Source organism: Malus sylvestris, chromosome 10, assembly GCF_916048215.2.
Source record: "Malus sylvestris chromosome 10, drMalSylv7.2, whole genome shotgun sequence".
NCBI classification, from domain to species: domain Eukaryota; kingdom Viridiplantae; phylum Streptophyta; class Magnoliopsida; order Rosales; family Rosaceae; genus Malus; species Malus sylvestris.
Genome location: NC_062269.1, coordinates 31,868,741 through 31,887,586, shown reverse-complemented (window position 1 = coordinate 31,887,586; position 18,846 = coordinate 31,868,741). Strand labels below are relative to the sequence as shown.

General features: G+C 35.8%; 2 protein-coding genes across 2 annotated transcripts; one reads left to right on the top strand and one right to left on the bottom strand.

The window, feature by feature from the left end:
• Nucleotides 1-3: 3 nt before the first annotated feature.
• On the bottom strand, nt 4-1,317 carry LOC126585272 (uncharacterized). The gene is made up of 2 exons (XM_050249676.1): nt 1,159-1,317; nt 4-889 (listed from the first exon to the last, which is right to left on the bottom strand). Exon 2 carries the CDS (start codon nt 761-763, stop codon nt 158-160), a length of 606 nt encoding a protein of 201 aa, XP_050105633.1. The 5' UTR covers nt 764-889; nt 1,159-1,317; the 3' UTR covers nt 4-157.
• A 1,706-nt stretch (nt 1,318-3,023) lies between these two features.
• On the top strand, nt 3,024-3,562 carry LOC126584469 (uncharacterized). The gene is made up of 2 exons (XM_050248836.1): nt 3,024-3,275; nt 3,377-3,562. Exons 1-2 carry the CDS (start codon nt 3,024-3,026, stop codon nt 3,560-3,562), a joined length of 438 nt encoding a protein of 145 aa, XP_050104793.1.
• Nucleotides 3,563-18,846: the final 15,284 nt, after the last annotated feature.

The window sequence follows — 18,846 nt, the reverse complement described above, 5'->3', positions numbered from 1 at the left end:
GTGTTTAAATAAAGTACAAAAGAAATTAAATAAATAATTACATTAAAATTGCATAAGAAATTAAATAAAGTTCAAACCTAAAAAAAGAAAAAACATAAGAAATTAAATAAAGTTCTACTAGAAAAAAGAAAGAAAATACATAAAAATACATAAGAAATTAAATAAAGTCTCTCGAGTTAGGATATGTGGTGCTAGGATCTTGGTTGCCATGATTTGTGTAGCTAGAACCCCCTTGACTTGTTTCCGCATCTCTTGCACGCCTCCTACGCATGGCATCTCTTTTTTCCGATGTCCAAAAATATTTAGAATTCGGAGACAGTCCTACTAGAGACTTGCTCATAGTGTCACGATCTGCTTGAGCCATCCTTTCTTCTCGAAGCAATTCATTTTCTCGATGAAGTGCTTCTCTAACCAGCTCGTTCTCTCGATTAACTACTTCTCTTTGTCTTTCAGCCGCCGCATCACGGGCCTCAGTAGCTGCTAATATTGCTGCCATAGCAGCAACTTTTTCCTCATCTCTAGCCTTTTCTCGTGCCAAGTTTAGTTCACCTTGGCGAGCAAGTTCCTCCATATATTTAGTGTAGTCATTTTTGGAAGAACTACCTTTTTTCTTTGACGCCTTTTTACCTAGAGGCCTTAGGGACTGACGAGTCGGTTGGGTCTCGGGCACTTGTTCAGCCGTCCCTTCCGTGTCTTGAAATGTGTCGGCTTCTTGTTCGGCCATGTCTGGTTCTGGAGAACTATGTAGACCCATACCGTGCATGACAACTTCTGGACCAGTTGCCACAATTTTGTATTTAGGGCAATCTTTGACAATTTGCCAACATTCCAATCTATTGAATGATTTGTTCCCGTTCTTTGAATTGTAGAATGCTTGAGCTTGTAGTGTCTATAAAAAAGTGGGATAACATAGTGTTAAAAAATGCGGGTGTAACACAAATAAATAAATTCAAAATATTAATACGGGTGGAATGCATATAAATTACATAAAAATGACATAAGAAATTAAATAAAAATGACATAAGAAATTAAATAAAAATTACATAAGAAATTAAATAAAAATTACATAAGAAATAAGATAAAAATTACATACGAAATTAAATAAATCAAAATATTAATGTGAGTGGAATGCATATAAATAAATAAAAATATTGTCACCTGATCCGCTAAACTTGTCCCACTACGGAGGTTACCGGAAGCATGAGAGATGGCGTTTTTCCAACAAGTAAATGATGCGTTGAGTTTTTTCCAACGACCTTGAAGACCTTGACTAGTTCTGGCGTTTTCTCCATGTACATCACAAAACGCTTTCGTAATTTTACTCCACATCTCTCGCTTATCCATCTCATTACCCATAATCGGATCATGAGTAGTGTGAACCCAACATTCACACAACGTAACATCTTCAATGAGCTTCCACGAAGACATTTTTTTCTCTTAAAGTGTAGAAAATATTGAAATGTAGATAGTATAGAAAGTGTAGAAAATATTGGAATGTGGTGTAAAGGTAGAAGATGAGGGTTAGGTATTTATAGGAAAAAAAATTAACATTTTTCAAAATTTTCTGTAATTTTTTTAAAATTTTCTGTATTTTTTAATAATTTTTCTGTATTTTTTAATAATTTTTAATGAATTTTAATATAGTTAATTAATCTGGACCGTTGGATTTGAAAAATATTCAAATCCAAGAGCTAGGGAGTTGCCACGTGGCCAACGGTCATATTTCTGACCGTTGGGCCCTTTTTTTTTTTTTAATTTACTTTTTGTGAAAAAAACGTGGACCGTTGATCTTTGATCCGACGGTCTAGTTTAAAAGTAAAATTTAAAATTTTTTTACCGTTGGAAATCCAACGGTCTAGAAAACTAGCCGTTGGAAATCCAACGGCAGAGAGGTAGCCACGTCGCAACTCGGGGGGGGGGACTGACAGCGCCTGCACGCGGGCCCCGGCGTCTGAAAGCTTGTCGGGCACTCGCCAAACGGCTGCGTGAAGTGCACGCGCCAGGCTTCTTCCCCGGCTTCTGTCTCAGTCTCTTTTGGGCTGGGCTCTTGCCCAGCTCGGGCTGGGTACCAGTCAGTTTGTTGGGGTGGACTTGATTGACAGAGGCCTGGCTTGGTTTTTGGACTGGAGGCTGGGACATTTGGTCCCCGGTGGAATTGCTCTTATCCTTGTGTTGGGTTGGGCTTTCTTTGCTGTGTGGGAGGTTCATTATTATGCTTTGTGCTTCACTTGTATTTGGACCTCTTTTTGTATAAATTTGTTGTGTTGGTAATAAATTTTACCTTAGACCAAAAAAATAAGGGAAATTTTATTTAAACTCATGCAACCTCTTTTTACACCAAACTTAAAATTTTGAATATTAATTATGTATTTTACCCTATTGCATAATTACTATTAAGTACAAAATGAAATTAATAATAAAACTCAAATTTATCAATAAACTCTCTCTCTCTCTCTATCTAGGATCACGATTCACAATCTCACTCTGTTCTTCAGCAGTCTTATTAAACCCTCTTTTCCTGTTCTGGTTTCTATTTAGTTGAAATCTTAATAGGGTTTTCTCAGATCAGGATTTGGATCAACTTTTGACTCTTGTAAAATTCGGGTTTCTTTTCCTCCTCCTTGCAGATAAATATGAGAGCTGAGAGAGAAGCTTTTATTTTACAGGCTGGGGTTCGTAAATGATTGTGGTTACTTTTGACTGTAACTGACCGTCCATATTATTTCTTCTGATTCGGGTTAGGTTGATTTTCGTATTCTGAGGGCTATTGCTATTGAACATCCCTTCGATGCCGATGCAGCTATCCTCGATGTTCTTAGTGAGTTCCCTAACTTGGCTACAGTCATTTTTGGCTGTCAGTCCTGTGCAGGTTCAGAGTCCTGGGACTCCACCGGTACAAGCATGTATTCGTTTTTTTTTTTTACCAATAATATGTATTATTTTGGGATAATAAATCTTGTTTTGATAGTTGAAAGCGTATTCTTAATGTTTTGTTTGTGTTATTTTGCTGACCCACCATTGTGATGGAGTTAGTTTTTGGCGGCACCATTTTTTCTCTCCTCCCCGATGATAGAGTTCCTAATCGTTTAACAATGTTGCAGAAAATCCTATTTTCAGCCATGGAATCGGTCATCAACATGATGAGAGAAGTAGAGGTCCAGGAGAAAGCAATGGATATTGTTCAAGAGGAAGCTTCTAGGGGAGGTTTGGATATCATGGTCAAGGTGGAGGAGCTTAAACAGATGTTGGCACATGCAAAAGATGCAAATGACATGGTTGTATTTTGTGAAATGTGATTAAAGTTTGAAGTTAATGGATTCTGAGTTCTGCTAATTTTAATTAAGGGTGCATCATAAGTGAGGTTATTTATGTGCAGCATGCTGGAGAAGTCTTTGGGGAGAAAGCAATTTTAGCAACTGAAGCGAGGGAGCTTCAGTCTCGATTGCTCAACTTATCAGATGAGAGAGATAAATCACTTGCGATTCTTAATGAGGTTGACTCCACTTCATTGAGTTGCTTATTGCACTACATTACAGTTGGTGCATGCTCCATTTATCTTTAAATTGCCTCATTTTTATGTTGTCTTTTTCATATCGTATTCTTCAAAAACAACAATTGTATGATTTGTTTCATTATATTTATTTATCAAACAATATCATCACAAAAGATGTTAAGTATTTGCACAGTAAAAAAATACTTACTGTGCAATTAATTGTCTGTTAAGTATTTGCGCAGTAAGTATTTTTATGTTGTCTTCTCCTCCTCTGCTGCTTATGAGCTTCTACAAGAAAATAAAGTGGCCGAGGAGGAGTTCCCAGGTCTATTTAGCTTCTAAAAATCAAATGGGTGTAAAAATAAATTCACATATTGAATTGGATTTATGGGGGTATATTAGGTATTAAATTTGGGTTTAAAGAGATATTAATAATTTAGTTAAAAATCAAATGGGTGAAAAGAGTAAGTTGGGTGTAGAAATAGATTAGATGGGTTTAAATAAAATTTCCCAAAAAATAAAAAAAGCCACATTATTTCTTCTCACATTGGTTCTTATTAGACAATTACCCTGAATTTTTTGCTTTGATTGCATTGTGGCAAACATTTATCAAACATTTGAATGAAATGGAATCACAGCAACTGGAAAGAAAATTGTAAAAGTTATGTAGGGACAATCATTGTAATTTTGTAAAATATGTGAGGGTATACTTGTTATTGAAAATTTCATTAACTGGTGCTGATTACTATGCTTTGAAAAAAAAACATTTTTTTTAAGTATGGTAGACCTTATTTATGCTTTTTTATACCTTTTTTTTTAGGAAACTTTAACGAAAAGCACCTGGTACTGTTCACTTTAACGAAAAACCACATTTTTACACTAAAAAGTCAATCCTGGTACTATTCACTTTACCCTTTATTTTGTCCTTATCATTAAAACTCAAAGTTTTCATGCCCTTTTCATTAGTTTTCCTTTTTTTTTATTGTCATTGACAACTTCTTTTTTTTTTTTTAAAAAGAACTTTTTTTTTGTTTTACCAAACACACTTGATGTTCCATATTTTTTAATAAGCTGCTTTTTTTAAAAGCACTACAATTCCAAATCAGCCTTATAATAAAGGAATTGTTGGAAACCAAATTTTTTAATCAAATTTGCAAACCAAACAATGTATCACCAATATAAAATAAGTACGTTAATCAACGCTTAAGTAATAATTCAATCATCAATTGCCACGTCATTTGGTTCACCAATTTGGTTTAAAATTTTGATTTCCCTAGTATTACCTTATACAGTTAGTCATTTAACTATTGAAAAAAATATATATATATTTTTTTAGAAGTATGGTAGACCCTGTTTCTGCCTTTTTTTATACTTTTTTTATTGTCATTGACAACATCTTTTTAAAAAAGAACTTTTTTTTTGTTTTACCAAACACACTTGATGTTCCAGATTTTTTAATAAGCTGTTTTTTTTTTTTTAAAGCACCACAATTCCAAACCAGCCTTATAATAAAGGAATTCTTGGAAACCAAATTTTTTTAATCAAATTTGTAAACCAAACAATGTGTCACCAGTATAAAATAAGCATGTTAATCAACACTTAAGTAATAATCCAATCGTCAACCGCCACGTCATTTGGTTCACGAATTTTGTTTAAAATTTTGATCTCTCTAGTTTACCTTATATAGTTAGTCATTTAGCTAGCACTTTGAAGTTTGATTTTTCTGTATTTTTGTTAAACTAATAAAAAAAATTCATTTGGCTAGGTTGTTGAAGATGCTCTAATAATTGTTAGAAACCTACGTTAGGGCTCCAAGCTGCTACCATAGCTACTGTCACATTCCGGCTCGGGCCCCCACCACATCCGGGCTCGACTCTACAGTAGCACAATATTGTCAGCATTGGGCCCCGACCACGTCCTCACGGTTTTGTTTCTGGGAACTCACAATAGAACATCCCAGTGGGTCACTCATCATAGGATTGCTCTCGTGCGAACTCGCTTAATTTCGGAGTTCCGATGGAACCAAAGCCAATGAGCTCCCAAAAGGCCTCGTGCTAAGTAGAGATAAGAATATACATATAAGGCTTAGAGGATCCACTCCCCTAGGCGATGTAGGATGTCACAGCAAAACATTACGTAATGGAGTAGAATTCTCTCCCGTCATATTCCCGTCCTCTTCCTTCCCCTCTTCTCACACTTTCTATTTTGTCTTTCTCTCTTTATAATATAAGATGTTGACATGACTTAATCGTGACAGTTCAAATATGAGGAGAAAGAAATGAAGGGAAAAAAAAGCAGGATGAGAGATCCTAATCCTATAAATCTCATTTTATTATTATAACAGCCATGACCCCTATCTTGGAATCATACAAGTCAACTGGACAGTTAACATGACTCTGTCATGTAAAACCAATATGTTACTCTATGAAATTATTCTTTAATTTACTAATATAATTGTAATGACAATTTCATAAAGTCATATATATTCTCCATCAATTATGGTCCATCCATTAGATTAAAACTTATAGAAACAGTTATGATGGGTGAAAATGCATTACAACATCTTTATATATAAAACCAAGGGTTCAATGAACAATGTTTTTTTAGTGTCACAGGCTTCACAAAAAATAATTGGACAAAAATGCCCCTCAAACAAAAAACTTCAAAAGCAACTCAAAATAATGCATCAAATGTGGCAAGGGTATTTTCATCATTTTAATAGTGTTTTTTAATAATTAATTTTTTTGTACAATTTTTTTTTTTAATAATTAGTACCTCACAATAAGCTAGTAATAATATGATTCAATCAGTTGTTCATTGAATATTATTTTCTCTCTTTTTGTAAACACATTCAAAACATCTTAAGAGACATGTAATGCCGGTTATAAAAAAGAGATTTCGCACGCGGATAATAATGTGATTAAATTAGTTGTCAAATGATCATTATTTTTTAACAAACAATATTATCTACACTAAAGGGGAGGGAGTGGGTTTAGCCTCACAATGGGCTAGTAATAATGTGATTCAATCAGTTGTTTATTAAATATTATTTTCTCTATTCTTAATATAAATTCAATAGAGACCGATTTTATTATGTGGGTTCAGCTGCTTTAGTTGGTTTATAAGGGGTTTCTTCTAGCATGATCTAAGATTATTCATTTACTTCAAATATTTGACTTTCATTTTGTCAATTTACGCATATAAATACATTTAAAACGTATAAGTCACGCGTAGCACGTCATGATTCAAAAAAATACCTTCTGCACACACGTGAGCACATGCATAAAGCCTAGTGTCATAATATGCGGAAAATGAGTAGAGGGATATTGTGGTACAAGGTTTGTGCTAAAAAATAAATTGTTGCAACGGTTTGTAACTCAATTGATAAAGATCATTCTTACTGAGGTCTGAAATTCGAATCTCATCTCCCTCATGATATCCCTTTTATTAAAATAAGGGATGAACTAAGAATTTAGTTCCTGAATTATCACCTGAGTGAAAATTAGGTCTCTAAACTATTTTTTTTTCCAAAAAAATCAATCATCTTGAATTATAAAAATTTGCCAATTACATGCCTAATATTATATTCGAAACTACTATATTCAATTTTCCATCAATTTAAGTCACATTACTTGCATGTGATACACATTAGAGGGTATATTAGAAATTAAAGAAATATTGTATGAAGTTAACTTTTGAGGGTAAATTAGACATTAGGTTCGCAACCTTTATAAAATGTTAAGGGCTTATAGGCGAGAAAAGAATGGTATTACACTCTAAAGTGTGTCAAGTGGCTTAAGTTGACGAAAAATTGGATAAAATAACTTTGAATGTAATAGTAGGGATGAAATTAGCAATTTTTAATGAATTTAGGGACTTATTTTATCGGAAAAATAATCCAGGGACCAATTTCTACTGAGGTGATAATTCGGGGACTAAATGGGCACTTCATCCTAAAATAAATAAATAAATTACCATTAGCATTATGTATGATCTGGTGGTATCCCATGAATCACAAGTTTTAAACTGTTGTTGGTTCGACTTTCCCATATGTGATCGGGTATATTGCCATTTGACCCCTGAACTATTTGAAATAAGCCGATTAACCTTTTGTCAATAAATTTTGTCCACTATTCTGTCAAATTCAAGGGCAAATTAGTTTTTTATTATCACTTCTTACATGTCAAGTATAACCACCAATAGAATTATGACATGTGGACACATAATAATGTATATGACAATGTGAAATAGTCAGTTATGTAAATGTGTGGTTTCTTTATGTTTCTTATTATGCTATAAGTTTTTGAATTATTTCATGTCCACGTGCCAATATTTTATTGGTGGTTATAACTGACAAGTAAGATTTGATTATGAAAAGACTAATTTGCCCTTCAATTTGACGAAATAGTGGACGGAATCTAACGGCAAGGGTTTAATTGGTTGATTTTAAATAGTGAAAGGGCTTAATTTACCAGAAAAATAGTTCTGGGGGTCAATTTCAATTGGGGTAATAGTTTAGGAGATCAAACCGCAATTTACCCTATGTGATCAACCCGTTAGTCGAGACAACCCACAACTTATTATGATTGTATGATTATGCTTTTCATAACCGTATTATTTGTAACGCTTAAATGTGAAAATGGTCCATGTGAAATCCCGTTCCTGAATTTCATTGTTATATTATACGTATTGGTATTATTGAAATTTTATAATTTTTGGAAAATTAATTATTTAAAATCCGTAGGCCATTCGAGGTCACAAATTATATTGTTGAATAGATATCGAGATCACGAACGCAGAGGCGAAAACCGTTTGTGAGTCCGGATTATAACGGTATAATTACGCACGTTTGAAGTTGTGTTGCTAAAAAAAAAAAAAAAAAAAAAGGCCACAGGGTTGGCGTGAGAAAAAGAAAAGGAAAAGAATGAATTAGGGAGAAACGGGTCCGTATGACCCGTGGGTATTGCCAGCCACCCATCTCCATTTTCCAACGGTTTTCCAACAAATTTCTTCAAACAACCGCTTGGAAACACTCCCTTGACCTTCCCTCTACATGTTTCACCCCAAAAATTAAAAGTTTTGGACTTGAATTAGGGAGAAACCGCACTAAGGGTGCGGCGGGTGTGTGTGTTCAAATCTCTCAAATCCAAAACGTTTACACCCAATGACCACCACCAAAAGACTTCGCTTGAGCCCTTGAGCAAAGCCCAACCAGTGTTGGAGGCGTCGGAGTTCGATTGGAAGCCGAATCAAAGCACACCATTTTCTAGGGTTTTAGTGGGTTTGAGCGAAATTGAGGTGTTTCCCGGCCAAATTGGACTTGGCCACAGGTATAAAGTTTGCTCTACTCTTTGGGATCTTCATTTCTGTAATTTTTGGTAATTTTTAAAAAACTTTGAATTTTCCGGCAAGTCGGAGCGGCCAACCGCCACCCGCGACGGCGCGTACGGCGGCGGCTTGGCCAGTGGGCCGATGATGTCCTTTTAAGTTCAATTAGATGCCCTGATTTCATAATTGACATCCTTATGATATGGTTTGATTGTTTGAACCTAATTTCATTAAGATACGTGGTTAGGTCAAAATATGATTTGACGATCCGACCGTTGGATCGTCACCAAACCTTAATGCGTGATAGAACATAATATTTTTGTATTATAGAAACTTACGGATCCGGAATCTGACGTACAGATCTTCCCTAATTGGATTTCTAAGTTGGTAAAATTAAATGTCGACCGCCACTTGGTTTTTGAAATTGGCGGAGATCCGACCGTCGGATCATGTTGAGATTTTAGTATGTCGTTATTTGAGCATAATGTGGAATTTGGAAAGTTACGGATCCGAAATCCAATGTGTGGTTCTTCCGGATTGAATTTTGTAGAATTGTGGACCCTACCTTTGGCCGAGAGTTGACTTTTGGTCAACATGTCTTGAAACGTCCTAATTACTAAAATTAGTACTACGGGGGATGAAGTGAAGTCTTGTAGGCCTACATTGGTTGGAGAGTGACTTGAATATTTGTGATATTACTTATTATCTTAATTTCTTGTATTGGTATCAATTGTGAATATGAATTGGTTTTATAAATGTGATTTCTATTGATGTGATTTTTATATAATTAATCATAGGCCTATGATGATTAAACATGATTTGGCTTGGTACTGATGATGGTTGTGACTTATGTGAGTTAAATTATCTTTTTAGTAATGTGAATGATGTGTGTGATTATTTTTATGACAATGTGATCCTAGAATCCTATTATAAGTATGTTGTAGCACTTATATGCTTGTGTGACATATTAGTGGTGACCTCGAGAAGTTGATGGTGTAGGTGACTACGTTGTAACTCATAGGGGTTGAGATGTGGATAAGTTGAGGTGTTGAATTTACCACACCATATAGTAGTTGTACTTGGTACATTTGATGAGGGAATCATATGCTTGTTTGGATTCCGTTGAGTGATGTTCCGGAATCGTATCCTTGTATGGATTCCATTGAGTGATGGTCCGGAATCCCTTCTACACTATGATTCCGTTGAGTGATGTTCCGGAATCGTATCTCGGTTTGGATTCCGTTGAGAGATGGTCCAGAATCCCTTTTTACTCCGCGATTCCGTTGAGTGATGGTCCGGAATCATATTCTAGTTTGGATTCCGTTGAGAGATGGTCCGGAATCCCTCATATTTCGCGATTCCGTTGAGTGATGGTCTGGGATCGTACTCACCTTGGGATTCATTGAATTAGAATTTAGATGGCTTCAAAGGTGTAGGCTTCGGCCTAACTGTGTCGCTCTAACCCTACTTTCCATTGTGTTGTATGAGAAGATGGGTGTGAGATGTTGTGATGGGTTTCAGACGAACCGTTGGATGTCTGGGTGACTCCTTCGAGGTTTACAAAAGTTTGGTATTGATTTCTTATGAATGATTTATATTCGAGAGATGTAAACGGTGATAAATGGTTAGCTTTATCATTATTATCACATACTTGTATTATTGTCACTCACCCGAGCTTTGTAGCTTATCTGAATTCTTGATGCCGATACACCATGTCCATGGTGTAGGCACTGATTGTACAGATGTCAGGTCTGAAGAGATTACAAGAGGTCGCTTGGTATTTTGGTTGGATTCTGTTCAGTGGGCTGGAATCCCTACTCTTGCTCATTTCCGTAAAGGTAGTTCGACCTTAGAGTCGAGAGAATATGAATTGTTCACAGTAGACATTGTGTATAAATTAGACTTATCAGGTTAGTACTTGGAATCCAGGTGGGGAAATATGAAGAGATCCTTTATTAAATTTTGTGAATTGATATGGGACCTTATTGATTGAATAACATAGTAATTGTAGATATCATGCATCTTTGATTTTAGGATTGATTAAGTAGAATGATTGCGGAATGATGTGTGATATGATTGTTATTATTATGATTAGTCTCGTTGCTCAATGTGGCATTGAGAATAATATTGTGCTTTGTTGGTTCTTGGATATGTTACATGTGGTGGATTAAGGTTTCATGTTGAAAACATAGTGACTTATATGAGAGGTGGAATGGAAACCTTGATTGTCATATTGGATTGTTATGTAGCCTTGAATCTAGTACTTCTATACTTGTCAAATTCTAATGATTGATTGAGGAAGGTTATATCTTTCGGCTTGAATGTATTGTGGTAAATGTAGATGGGTAGTGATCGATGAATTACGAATGGCTTGATCCCTGTTTAGGGTACATAGGCAGTCTAACGAGGAGGTTAGATGCAGCCATAAAGCTTACAAAAAATTATTACGCAGTTTGATCTTGAGTTATGCCTTGTACATATCTCGGAGGTAGGATATGTTGGATATACGGATGCTAGATGTCGTCACGCGTCGATCCTAGACGTATGTTGGGTTTGGGGCGTGACAATTTTAATTGTATCGAAGCTTAGGTATTAGGTCCTTGTACCTTTACCTTAGTGTTGGAATGATTTTTGGGTAACCTCATTTGTAACTCTTACGGGACACTACTTAAACGTTTGACCTTGTTGGTTTGAAGTCTTGTGCTGCTTATGTGACCTTGCTCTTGATTGGTATCGATGTGTTGAACTCATGTATTGTGCTAATTTATTCCGAAGCAGAGTTTTAGTCGATGAATGTTGATAGTACGTTGAATAAGTGGTTCGGTTAATTTTTATTTAACCCTAGAAATTGTGGTGGGAAATTCACATGCATATGTATTACTCCAAATAGTGGTTAGAATGCCTTTCATTTAATTCATGGTTATGGATGATTGTGAAATGGTTGTGTTCGTTTGATTGAATGGGAGAAGAAAAATATTTAAAATATCATATTTCATGTTATAGCTTCAAAGATGAGTGTTTGATTAAAGTCTCGAATTAGTCTTGAATTGGGTTGATATTATGTTATGCGATATGAAAATTTTGAATGTTAAGTTGATTGTACAATTGTGATAAGTAGATAGAAAAGTCGTATTATACCTGTACAATTGAGAAGTGTTGAATTGGGCAGTCAAGGCCCGTGAAATGTGAGAAATGGATGAGTGGGCACAAAACCAAATGTTTTCGGGGAGAAGCTCCACGAGTGAGCTGTGGGAATGAATTATTGAAGTGATAATTATGGTTGGAATTTTTGTACTTATGAAAGTCATGATGATTTTATGAACGAGAATGAAATCGCAACCCGAGGTTATGATTGGTTTAATTTATATTGGTGAGAAATTGTGACTTGGAATTCCAATGAATTTGGTTGGAATTTCTGATATTTAATTTACCCATTTCAGACTGTTTGGCTTGAAATTCAAATATTTATTTGACCAATGAGGGTTTCGGCCGGAATTTATGATATTTGTTTTGCTAATGATGAGTATGGCGAAAATTTTCTAATGTTGGTATCACCAGTGGGTGTGACTAGAAATTTTGTGGAAGAATCGTGGTATAGTTGTGTATGGTCAATGATGGTAAGTGATGTTACCAATGATTGTGGTTATTATGCTAGTATTTATCTAGCTAATGGTAGATGTGGTTTGATAATCTGGTTTTTATTTAACCAATGAAGATTGAGGCTTGATGTTTGCCAATGTGTATGGCTAGAATTCCTGATATTTATTCTACTAATAAATGTTGCTGAGAATCTGAGTATATGGGTGAGAATCATGATGATTTTCGTTGATGTATTTATTTTGAGTTGAATAAACTCATAGGTTGAGGTTATAATTTTATTCACTATAATAGGAAAGTTGGGGAAAGTTTGTAATTACAAATTGGTTGATTTGCTTGCCATAATTATGAGTATATCAAAGATTTATTGTTAGTAGTGGCGTTCTCGACGCTTGTATAAAGATTGGTGTTGAGATCGTATTGAGACGATGATAATTGTAATTGCGAGCAATGGTTTGATATTGTCGCATTTGATGTTAGCTAAATTCGAGTATAATTAAAGAGTGAATGCTAATTGTGAATCGTTATCTATTTGATATGTGGCATTAGTGGTTATGGATTGGTGCTGAAATTTCGAGGACGAAATTTTTTTTAGGGGGGAAGAATGTGAAATCTCATTCCTGAATTTCACTGTTATATTATACGTATTGGTATTATTGAGATTTTATAATTTTCGGAAAATTAATTATTTAAAATCTGTAGACCATTCGAGGTCACAAATTATATTGTTGAATAGATATCGAGATCATGAACGCAGAGGCGAAAACCGTTTGCGAGTCTGAATTATAACGGTATAATTACGGACGTTTGAAGTTGTGTTGCTAAAAAAAAAAAAAAGAAACAAACAAAAAAAAAAAAGGGAAAGGAGAAGGAAAGCCACGGCAGTGGCTAAAAGAAAGGAAAAAAAAAGGCCATGGGGGTGGCTTGAGAAAAAGAAAAGGAAAATAATGAATTAGGGAGGAACGGGTCCGTATGACCCGTGGGTATTGCCAGCCACCCATCTCCATTTTCCAACGGTTTTCCGACGAATTTCTTCAAACAAATGCTTGGAAACACTCCCTTGACCTTCCCTCTACATGTTTCACCCCAAAAATCAAAGGTTTTGGACTTGAATTAGGGAGAAACCGCACTAAGGGTGCGGCGGGTGTGTGTGTTCAAATCTCTCAAATCCAAAACGTTTACACCCAATGACCACCCCAAAAGACTTCGCTTGAGCCCCTGAACAAAGCCCAAACAGTGTTGGAGGCGTCAGAGTTCGATTGGAAGCTGAATCAAAACACACCCTTTTCTAGGGTTTCGGTGGGTTTGAGCGAAATTGAGGTGTTTCCCGGCCAAATTGGACTTGGCCACAGGTATAAAGTTTGCTCTGCCCTTTGAGATATTTATTTCTGTAATTTTTGGTAATTTTTAAAAATAGTTGAATTTTCCGGCAAGTCGGGGCGGCCAACCGCCACCCGCGGCGGCGCGTGCGGCGGCGGCCTGGTCAGTGGGCCGACGATGTCCTTTTAAGTTCAATTCGATGCCCTGATTTCATAATTGACATCCTTATGAGACGGTTTGATTGTTTGAACCTAATTTCATTAAGATACGTGGTTAGGTCAAAATATGATTTGACGATCCGACCGTTGGATGGTCACCAAACCTTAATGCGTGATAGAACATAATATTTTTGTATTATAGAAACTTACGGATCGGGAATCCGACGTACGGATCTTCCCTAATTGGATTTCTAAGTTGGTAAAATTAAATGTCGACTGCCACTTGATTTTTGAAATTGGCGGAGATCCGACCGTCGGATCATGTTGAGATTTTAGTATGTCGTTATTTGAGCATAATGTGGACTTTGGAAAGTTACGGATCCGAAATCCAATGTGTGGTTCTTCCGGATTGAATTTTGTAGAATTGTGGACCCTACCTTTGGCCGAGAGTTGACTTTTGGTCAACACGTCTTGAAACGTCCTAATTACTAAAATTAGTACTACGGGGGACGAAGTGAAGTCTTGTAGGCCTACATTGGTTGGAGAGTGACTTGAATATTTGTGATATTACTTATTATCTTAATTTCTTGTATTGGTATCAATTGTGAATATGAATTGGTTTTATAAATGTGATTTCTATTGATGTGATTTTTATATAATTAGCCATAGGCCTATGATGATTAAACATGATTTGGCTTGGTACTGATGATGGTTGTGACTTATGTGAGTTAAATTATCTTTTTAGTAATGTGAATGATGTGTGTGATTATTTTTATGACAATGTGATCCTAGAATCCTATTATAAGTATGTTGTAGCACTTATATGCTTGTGTGACATATTAGTGGTGACCTCGAGAAGTTGATGGTGTAGATGACTACGTTGTAACTCATAGGGGTTGAGATGTGGATAAGTTGAGGTGTTGAATTTACCACACCATGTAGTAGTTGTACTTGGTACATTTGATGGGGGAATCATATGTTTGTTTGGATTCCGTTGAGTGATGTTCCGGAATCGTATCCTTGTATGGATTTCGTTGAGTGATGGTCCGGAATCCCTTCTACACTATGATTTCGTTGAGTGATGTTCCGGAATCGTATCTCGGTTTGGATTCCGTTGAGAGATGGTCTGGAATCCCTTTTTACTCCGTGATTCCGTTGAGTGATGGTCCGAAATCGTATTCTAGTTTGGATTTCGTTGAGAGATGGTCCGGAATCCCTCCTATTTCGCGATTCCGTTGAGTGATGGTCCGGGATCGTACTCAAATGGTATTCATTGAATTAGAATTTAGATGGCTTCAAAGGTGTAGGCTTCGGCCTAACTGTGTCGCTCTAACCCTACTCTCCATTGTGTTGTATGAGAAGATGGGTGTGAGATGTTGTGATGGGTTTCAAAAGAACCGTTGGATGTCTGGGTAACTCCTTCAGGGTTTACAAAAGTTTGGTATTGATTTCTTATGAATGATTTATATTCGAGAGATGTAAACGGTGATAAATGGTTAGCTTTATCATTATTATCACATACTTGTATTATTGTCACTCACCCGAGCTTTGTAGCTTATCTGAATTCTTGATGCCGATACACCATGTCCATGATGTAGGCACTGATTGTACAGATGTCAGGTCTGAAGAGATTACAAGAGGTCGCTTGGTATTTTGGTTGGATTATGTTCAGTGGGTTGGAATCCCTACTCTTGCTCATTTCCGTAAAGGTAGTTCGACCTTAGAGTCAAGGGAATATGAATTGTTCACAGTAGACATTGTGTATAAATTAGACTTATCAGGTTAGTACTTGGAATCCAGGTGGGGAAATATGAAGAGATCCTTTATTAAAATTTGTGAATTGATATGAGACCTTATTGATTGAATAACATAGTAATTGTAGATACCATGCATCTTTGATTTTAGGATTGATTAAGTAGAATGATTGCGGAATGATGTGGGATATGATTGTTATTATTATGATTAGTCTCGTTGCTCAATGTGGCATCGAGAATAATATTGTGCTTTGTTGGTTCTTGGATATGTTACATGTGGTGGATTAAGGTTTCATGTTGAAAACATAGTGACTTATATGAGAGGTGGAATGGAAACCTAGATTGTCATATTGGATTGTTATGTAGCCTTGAATCTAGTACTTTCATACTTGTCAAATTCTAATGATTGATTGAGGAAGGTTATATCTTTCGGCTTGAATGTATTGTGGTAAATGTAGATGGGTAGTGATCGATGAACTACGAATGGCTTGATCCCTGTTTAGGGTACATAGGCAGTCTAACGAGGAGGTTAGATGCAGCCATAAAGCATATGAAAAATTATTACGTAGTTGGATCTTGAGTTATGCCTTGTACATATCTCGGAGGCGGGATCTGTTGGATATACGGATGCTAGATGTCGTCACGCATCGATCCTAGACGTATGTTCAGTTTGGGGCGTGACAGTCCATGTGTTATAGCCATATGACCAATTTAGTCTCCATGTTTTCGATTTGGCTAATTTGGTCCTTGTGTTTGTCTCTGTTAACCAATTAAGTACATTTCATTCATTCTGTTTTAAAAAGTTCATAAGAAAAATTATATGAGATATAATTACCCTTTCTCTTCAAAGAAAAATGCAAATCGATGAGAAATAACACATATAAGAGATAAAGCTTCCAATCCGAAAAATGATTAGGGTTGTGACATAGAAAAGAGAGGGTAATGTTAAGGAGGAGGTCAGGGAGTTTGGAGGAGAATAATTTTTCTTTTAATTTTTAATTTTATCTCATATATTTAAATATTTTAAATCAAATAAATAAGTTTATAATAATTTATAAGTTTTTTACAAAAAATAGATGGAAATTCCTTAATTAGCTAACGAAGATAAACACAATGACCAAATTGGCTAAATTGAAAATATAGGGACTAAATTGACCCAATAACTAAAACACAGGGACTATTTTAACATTTAAGCCTACTTTTAAATTGTCGATTTATGATTTATTTAAGTAATGTGAAAAATGATAGGAGTGGAATCGGCTCGGTTAACGTCACATATTAGAAATGAGCCTTGAAGAAGAGCAAACAAATATTATAAATCTCCATACTTTTATCATTTTGACCGTATTATAGAATCATTACCCAATATTTTAATGGTTAGCAATATTGGTCAACTTAGTAGGTACTTTGTTCAGCTGTTATAATTTACCCATTCAATTGATTCAGAAATCAGGAAGAAAATGTGTATATATTCTCTTTGAGGGTATTGTGTTGTGTTTACATATTCGATGACACAGCGAAGTAAGAAGCAAACGACCAATTAGCTAAAGATAATGAACGTTGGGCGTAATCTCCTCCAAGGAGATTATCAAACCATCTTCTCCAATTATCAAACCATCTTCCTCAAGATCACCATGAAGGAAAACATTCTTGACATCCAATTGTCTCAAGTTCCAATTGTGCTGCCAAAGTAAGAATTATTCTGACTGTAGTATGCCTGACCACTGGACTAAGACCTAGTTTGGGAGTGAGGTGCTTAAAAAAAAAGCACCCATGAAAAAAAGCTGTGATGGTTTTAGGTGTTTGGTAAACTGAAAAAAAATAGCTTATTTTGGAAGCTGATGTGAGAATAAGCTGAAATCAAAGGAAAAAGCTGAAGCTGCTATTTGCAGCTTTGAAAAACTGGCTTTTTTTCAAAGCACACGGAGCTACAATGCTTCTTTAATGAAAAGACCCACTATTAGACTGCTTTTTTTTCCAAAAGCATTTTTACAAAAAAGTTTACCAAACACCCTGCTGATTTATTTCACAGCCGCTTATTCTCACAGCACAGCCGCTTATTTTCACAACAGCTTTTTTTCAAAGCACAGCAATACCAAACCAACCCTAAATGTCTCAGAGTAGTCCAAGCCCTCATTTTGACTGAATCCTTGTGCCACTAATCGTGCTTTATACCTGGATATAGTGCCATCTGAATTCCTTTTGATTTTGTAGATCCATTTACTCCCAATAACTTCTCTATTTGATGGAAGAGGAACTAGTCTCCAAGTCCCTTAAGCCTTTAAGGCATCAAATTCCTCCTGCATAGCATGCTGCCACTGAGTCACTGTTGATGCAGCTCGAGTGTTTTGGTTCTTCAATTTCTCCAATATCAGCAAGGAAAGAGAAACCACAATGATCCATAGTAGTAGCAGAGACTAAAGAAGGTTCAAGTTGTAGAGATGACAATTCAAGAAAACTTGCAAGGAAAGAAGAGTAATTTTGTCTTGGTATAGTCCCTATTTTAAGTCTTGTCTGAATTCCAGTAGTCACATTTGAGACATCACAATTACTTGCCATGTCATTAGAAGAGGATAAAGGACGAATTACCTGTAGTTGTGCAGGATCTAAGACAGGAAGCAAGGGAACTGTACCAATTGGGGTGGAAAGAGTAGTTGCTGATGATGATTGTGTTTCAAATTCCTGCATATCTGAGCCTTGATGTAGAGGACTAGATGCATGATGATGAACTAACACATGGCAAGGAATTGTGAGTCAAGTTAGTTACAAAGGTAGTTGGGAATTGAGTTTGTTAAGGAGGATAACATTGTACTTGAGTAAGGAGGTTAGAGGGTAATATTGTAATTGTGTATTGTGATTGGTTAGTACATATAGCCATTTGATCCTTTACATTATCGAAGTCTTGTGGGAGCCCTTTAATACCTCACCTTCACTCGCCCAGATATTGCTCATTCAGTTAATGTTGTTTGTCAGTATATGACTCATCCAACAAATATGCACATGCATCTGGTGAAACGAATCATGAGATATTTGCAAGGAACTTTAGACTGTGGTTTGAAGTATACCAAAACATCTGATTTTAACATTGCTGCGTATTCTGATTCTGATTGGGCAGCCGATATAAATACAAGGAGATCTATTACGGATTTGTTATGTTTATTGGATCTAATCCTGTATCATGGCAGTCAAAGAAACA

Excerpts from the sequence above, each read along its gene's own strand:
- LOC126585272 (XM_050249676.1), bottom strand. The coding sequence starts at position 763 with ATGCACGGTATGGGTCTACATAGTTCTCCAGAACCAGACATGGCCGAA.
- LOC126584469 (XM_050248836.1), top strand. The coding sequence starts at position 3,024 with ATGGAGTTAGTTTTTGGCGGCACCATTTTTTCTCTCCTCCCCGATGAT. Across the intron at positions 3,276-3,376 it reads CAAAAGATGCAAATGACATG|CATGCTGGAGAAGTCTTTGG; the intron begins GTTGTATTTTGT and ends ATTTATGTGCAG.